This window comes from Cenococcum geophilum (assembly GCF_001692895.1).
Source record: "Cenococcum geophilum 1.58 unplaced genomic scaffold K441scaffold_19, whole genome shotgun sequence".
In the NCBI taxonomy this organism is placed as follows: Eukaryota; Fungi; Ascomycota; class Dothideomycetes; order Gloniales; family Gloniaceae; genus Cenococcum; species Cenococcum geophilum.
In genome coordinates this window covers 1,497,357-1,504,579 of record NW_027137577.1, presented here as the reverse complement: position 1 = coordinate 1,504,579, position 7,223 = coordinate 1,497,357, and the positions used below count along the sequence as shown (strand labels likewise).

General features: G+C 38.6%; 1 protein-coding gene across 1 annotated transcript; it reads left to right on the top strand.

The window, feature by feature from the left end:
* Positions 1–4,644: 4,644 nt before the first annotated feature.
* K441DRAFT_696174 (uncharacterized protein) lies at positions 4,645–6,679 on the top strand (the record flags this gene model as incomplete). Its single annotated transcript, XM_067652862.1, has 5 exons — positions 4,645–5,061; positions 5,305–5,448; positions 5,566–5,687; positions 5,767–6,469; positions 6,527–6,679. The coding sequence occupies 5 exons, from the start codon at positions 4,645–4,647 to the stop codon at positions 6,587–6,589; spliced, it is 1,449 nt and encodes a 482-aa protein (XP_067504439.1). The 3' UTR covers positions 6,590–6,679.
* Between the last annotated feature and the right edge of the window lie 544 nt (positions 6,680–7,223).

The following is a 7,223-nucleotide window of genomic DNA, read 5'->3' as shown; positions in this document are numbered from 1 at the left end:
TTATAATTTATATAAGCTTCTTTTTTAAACTATTACTTTTATTATAGAGTCCGCTTAAACGTCTTCTATTACTAAGATTCTTAGTTTAGCCTATACTCCCTAGTCCTATAATTACTTAATCCTTAACCTTTAGATTTTTATAGTTTCTTACTCCATTTTTTATAGGTTTCTTTAGTACTACTTAGGTCTATTAACTCTACGCTATACTATACTTTCTAATTTGGCTTAGGTTATTATATACTTTACGTCTTATATAACTATAGAACTCTATTTTAGCCCTTTTTAGCCTATTCCCTTTAATAGATCCTATTATTAATCTTTATTGCTTAATTTATTAGTTCCTTTAAAGTGTCTACATCTTCTATTAGAATAATTGCATTTTAGACTTTAGCCTTAAGTCCCTATTTATACTATACTATAAGCGCCTTATTATTCCACTTAACTTATATAGCTAGCGTTTAGAACTACGTTATATACTTAATCGCTAAGGTTTATTATATAATATCTTAGAATTTCCTTTCCGCTATAATTGTTGCCTTTAGATCTCTAAATATTTATATAAGTCGCTCTATAAATCCTCCCTAACTTAAGAACATAAACTATACCTCTTAGTTTGTTATTATTATTCTATTTACTTATATCTCTATAAGGTAAGGCTTAAACTATTTAAGTGCTCTTCCTAATAAGAATAATCCTACGTACGCTACTTAATCTATAGTTATTACCAGTTTTGTTCCCTCTTATATAACCTTAAAGTATATTTATATAAGGAATCCTTTAAGCTTTAATCTCTCTCCTAAGAATCTTTTAATTAATAGTAACTTAACCTTTACTACTTCTATCCCATTAATCCTATTTTTAAGTACTACGTTATCTCCTATTAACTAGTTAACTATTACTTATAACTATCCTACTATTATAGGTTGTTATAAATTAGTATCTACTATACTAGTGTTATTACCTAATTCTAATGTAGTTACCGCCGTTAATAGCATTATAGTGGCTACTTTTAGTAGCATATTATTTAACTTATTAAAACTATAACTATGGTAGTGATTATATAACGGAGCCTTATAGTAAAAACTATAGTAGACTTATTAATAGGCTAGGTATATAGGTATTATAAGTAAGTTAACAACGTAATAATAACTAGTGGAGTAGTTGCCTAACAGATTAACTCTAATTATATTCTAAGAATTACTACGAGGAAGGAACTATCTAGGTAGGGACTAAGGGTCCTTAAATACACAACCGTACTCCTAAGAAAGTCGTTACTTTATCTGCTTTGTCTACTCTATTCGCTTTATTATAGATCTTGTAGATTATACAGATCACACAGATTATATTACGTAACTCTGCTTACCATTCCTCGTTATATAGTTCCACGGGTTCCATCCTGGACCGTACTTATATTAACTAACTAGCTTCCTCTAACTCCTCTCCAAGTAGTCGTAATATTGTACTTAAAGCGTTCGTAATAAGAAGAGGAAGAAGAAGAAGTTATATAATAAGTACCACCGCTAGTTAAAAGGAAAGATAAGAGGAAAAAGAAGGATAAAAAAAATTAGAAATAGTATCGGACGAAAAGTGTAAAAGATATTAAAATATTTAAAATATTATAGGGCTAGTAGGAAAGCTTTATAACCATATTGTTTATATCCGTAGCTTAGCTAACCATATAACATAGTTTATTAAACATACTAGTAAAATTATTCCTCTTAATAATTATACGAGATGGAATAGCTAGTTTCTTATATTATGTGTAGCTCTAGAGGATAAGGTAAAGGCTAGGCTTTAACTCTATATAGAGTACTATAAGGACGATTTCCTAAAAGATAATATCCTCTTAATAAGCGAATAGATACATCTTTGTATAATTTATAATTTCCTTTAACCTTTCTATAAAGCAACTCTATTTCTTTAAGGAGATTATATAATACTAGAGAGGGTTCTAAAATTAGTTAATATTCTTAAGGATATAATATAGACCGCATTGGTATATTATACGATACTTTTAACGTTTCTTTAGCTAATTCTTTCCTTCTAGGTAATAGCTACTAAGGCTAAGATAAGTTTATGGCTGCTTAACTCTAACGTGCTAAGGAAAAGCTTGCAAAGTATATTAAAAAGCTAAATAATTCTCCCTACTATCTAGCGGCACAAGTTCTTAACTTAGAGTATCGTACGGCTTTCTTAAAAGATTAGAATGATTATATTACCATTAAAGGAGAAAAGAAGCTCTTTAGCGTATAAAAGCTCTAGGAGAGGTTCTGCGAGAAAGCGATACTTTTAGGTTTAACTATATCGTACATAACTAAGAAAACTTAAAAGTCGCCTTTAGAGTCTAAAGAAAACCTCTCTGCCTTCTAGAAGGCTTATCTTTAGTATTATTTAAAGCATACTCGTCCATAGAGTCTAAATAAGTTTAATAACTATATTAACAAGAATCAAATTCCGCTTAATAGCCGTATAATAGCTATTTAATAGTAGAATTAGCCTCTTTAGCGTACGAGATTTCTACGACTCTTATAGCTTATAATTAAAGTTCTCTTAATACCTAGAATAAGCGATAAGCTAAAGAGAGTATTTTTAGGTTCTTAACGTCGCGTTCTATAGGATCGTATAAGAACTACTCTATAAATACTTAAGGCATTAGAGTGCGTAAAGAACTAGGCAGCTTATAAGATTCTAAGTATTCTCTTATAGTTATATAAGGGAAAGCATATAAGGGGTGTGTTGTATAATACTAAAAGGGGGGTATATAAATAAAATAATTTTAGGTAAAAGGTAACTACTAAAGGCGCGTAGGTGGCGTAGGTAAATATATAAATTTAAAAAATTATAAGTTTAAATTCTACTAATGTCGTCCTTTATCGAGAATTGGGAAATACAATTATTTAGTATACTTCCCGTCCTACCGTATAAGAGATTCTCCGTTAACATTACCATACTATAAGTAAACTCTCCTCTCCGTATAATATACCTTTATAACTAACTACTCTTAAAATAAGTAGGAGAGGGTAGAAGCTTTACTGGCGATTAATATAGAGGCTTGGGCGGGGGGGGTATTAAAGAGGTAGGTGTAGACGGGAAGGCCCTTATATATAAATGCGATTCTAATTTAGAGTTATAGATCTCCAAATACAATTATAAGTAACCTATATTACTTATATAAGGTAGAGAGCTAATTAAACGTTGGTCCTGCAAGGCTTATACGGCGACTCCGCGTTATCTAGTAGGCCCTCGCCCCTTTACTAAGTGTCGGAGTCTCCTAGGGTTCTGTGGTAGGTACTATAGAAATTATAAGTGGCGGGATTATAGGGCTCGATGTTCGTCGTACGATAAAAATTCTTAACCTATAGCGGCGGTAGTGGCACTAAAGGGTAAGGATTAGATCGTGGAACTAGAATAATAAGGAATAGATAAAAGTTACTAAATTTAAACTACTAGGTCTCCTCTCTTTTTTTTTACTACTTTTTATTTTATTTTATAGTACCTTATATAAGGAGAAGCATAAATAGAGAAGGTAGAAAGGAGATACCTAATTAGTAGGGAAGTTAAGGACGTTAGTAGAATATTCGTACGCCAAGAAATGTGGCTAAGACTATCCGAAGACTATCCGGATAGTCTCCGGATACTATTATCCGAGAGGGCTATCCGACCTATCCTTGACAAGTCTGAACTTTAGCGACCTTATGGGGAGTAGCCACTAGTCCCAAAAAGGAGGTGGAATTCCCTTTTTGCTCCGTCCTGCGTACGTATAGTTCGTATACTGTGTACAGTGCGTACAATGTTATGTAACTCGCTTACCCCCACGTATTAGCATGAAAGGGAGAGAATATTGACGGCAACCAGTCCAAGCCCTAAAGACCAATGTTATACGCCCGAAGGCCAATCTGATCCATATCTACTAAATCGTCCACTCTCCCTCCTTCCAAGGCCCACCCCGCTATACCCATTCAACCTCTCTTATACCCCCCGCAGCTGCTCTTCCCACCAACACCACCAGACAACTCATTCTCTTGAGTAGATTTCCCTCCACTCTTCACGGGACTACTATCCATTCTCCTCCCCGCCGCCATGATCACGCAGGTAGGTCGCTGGTCGCAGAAGCCGTTTTCCGTGACGGGATGCGGCATGCGAATATACACCAAGATTACCGCCGTCGCCGCTCCCAACCTCGGAATGTGATAACCGCAGTTATCGGATATTTCCAGATATATGGGGCGGGAAGGAGACAAAATCGGCGGCTAAGGTCGAAGCGGAGGTTTGAGCGAAGTTGTATCCATTTTTCATACCATGTCAGAGAGGTGTTGTAGATGGGGTTTGTCGTAGTAAGTTTTCAAGATAGGTGGTCTCAGTTGACGATGTTATCTCAAAGGTGGGGCACGTGAGTGGACTGTATTAGTAAAGCAGTTGAGGTTCACTTAACTGAATAATCAACTTTCCAAATTTCGATTCTCTAAGATCTTTAACACTGAATGAATTTCCGGTGTACTTCAGCTTCTTCCATATTGCTAACCTTGTTTTTAGCCTGTAGTTGGCATACACTGTTGGAAAAAATAAGTGACAAAAAGCTTCACCTCTCCTCTGCGAAAAAGAGCAGAAACGGCCTGATCGTGCAGAAGCTGTCTTACCAGTAAAATGGACCAAGGTAATAAAAATAGAGCAAAGAAGCTCCCGTCTGACGTATCCGGAGATGGGGCGAATATATCCTCACCTAATTTTGTATTCGTAACCACTACCGACCCAACCAAAGAAAGCGATAGATCCACTCGACGCCGCATCCACCAACATGCCATGAGCCGCATAGGAAGGTCACGGAGAACGCGACCTAGATTAGTACAATTCACCTACAATGTTCGCTCATCCGGAGATCCTGGAATTACGATACAACAACCAGCGTTACCACAGCGGCCAGATACATATGGCTACAATACTCAAGACATCGGAGTGGGCAATCCAAACACAGAATCTACGTCTCAAGAGATTCGTCCGGCGAACGCAACTCCTGGACCCGTAACTCCACTTGGGGCTGGCCCCGGCGTTGACCCATTTAATGTATATCCAGTTCCTATGGCGAGAGAAGATCATGAACTTATTCACCATCATAAGCCCACATCTCTCTCTAACAACAAATCTTCTTTCTAGTTATTTTTATCCGAATGTAACTAACAGTTCCCCTAAGTTCATTCTCATTTTGTTCCTTTCCGCTCTGTCTGGTTTCCTATGTCACTCTTGAACCCCTCCGCATTCCACCAAATTCTAGGCAACTGCACATTACATATTAGTATGCTGCGGCAGACCAATGACCGCGAAAATAGGCAGAGTATTGCGCATTATTCAGCATCACTACGACAACTTAACGAGGCATTGGCTAGCCCTGATCCAGCAGTTTCGACAAGCGTTGACGTTGTCAGAGCTGTACTAGCTTTTATCTGTCATGACGTAAGCTTATTTTTGTTCCTTGAGGACTGTCACATATTTTGGAGCTGCTTTCTTATGTTCTTTCAGGTTTATCCCCCATAGTTAAACCAATCTGGAATAGCTAATAAAAGTGCAAAGTACATCTCTGGAGATCTGGAGCGTTGGCGTTTTCACGTCGAGGGCTTAGAACGAATAATCAAGCTGAGAGGAGGGGTCGATACTCTCAATTCTGATCGTGCTGTAAGATTAATGGTATTTTGGTAAGTCCGCGAAACACACAATGTAGAAGGCAGATGCAAGCTCAATAAAATTCCCACTTACAACTGTTAAATCAAATAGGATCGATATGACCGGCTCTCTAGTGACTGACTCTGCACTGCTCTTCCCAATTCCTCAGGCATTCGTCCCATCTCTCCGCTCACTCCCAACTAAGGAACCATCTCCCACCCTCTCCCGCCTCGCAACACGATGGCACATTAACTGCTTTGCCAGCTCCGACATAATGGACGTCTTCCTTGACCTCCATCGCCTCACTACTCTCCTAACCTCCTACAGCACCACTCCGCACGGTGACATATGGCAGGATGAACTTTTCGTCGGTCTAGTTGCCAACCCGATCACCCATGGTTCCCTCTCGCTCCCGCGCTTTGTCGAGGCCGATGAGCGGGCGTTCGCACTGCGCGAGGCGTGCCGCGTCGGCGCTATGATGTTTGTCGCCTGCCTCCGCCAGCAATTCGACTGCTACCCCGACGCCGTGCGCCCGCATAAATGGACACTACAGCAGCTCTTACAGCAGAGCAGCGGCGATGACTGGGGCGAGCTGTACGATCTCTGGATCTGGTTGCGCGTGCTCGAGGGGTTAGTTGTTGATGAAGGTGAGGAGATGGAGGAAGTGGCGGCGTCGTTACGCAACGCTATGTGGAAGGCTGCGCTATCGTGGGAAGAGGTGATGAGGACTGCGCGGGCGGTTTTGTGGATTGACCGCATATTCGATGTTCGTGCAGAGAACTTGAAGCGGAAGGTGGTGACGACGTTGGACTTTGTGAGTAGACCTACGTAGATTTTTTTGGTTAGTTTAATTATAGCTAATATATTCTAGATCGTACACGAAGGTCATCAAAGAGCGCTATTGTCGATCGGTAGTCCGTGCACCGATGAGTAAGTAAAGAATGAGGACTCTGTCTATTCGAACTATGAAGAAAAGAAGCTATTTATACATGAGGTAGGTGCCTATAATAGGAGAGGGAGGGGGGGTCTGTAACTAAAACGGGGGTAGTAGTATAGCCGGTATAGGAACAAGGATAGGGTAATAGGCTAAATCTAACCTAAATCGATATACCCCCCCGGCTTTAAACCTCTATAGGTCAAAGCTGTATTGCGGGTCTTGGCATGGTGTTAAGTCGAATTTACCTTTATCAATTTAGATCCTCTCCTTAATATTAACCAAATTTAATTAATGAACGAATGTCTCGTGCTTTTACCTTAGCAGAGCTTTTGTTAAGCCGTCTGCTACTATTACTGTAGTAGGCGTCTAATTAATTTTAATTCAATTATTACGTACCTCTTAACGTAACTAGTAGTGGTGTATATCGACGTATTAGAGCTTCGTAGATAGCTCTAGTCCGTCCTTTATAAGCAGTTAAATTGTCTATAGATTATTACAGTTAATTGTTTGCCTATTATCTAAGGTTAATCTAATTTCTTTAAAGAAGCGACTCTACTAAATTAATTCCGTTCCTATATGCGATAGAGCTATAAGCTCTGCCTTAGTGCTTAACTTTATTACTAACGTCTAC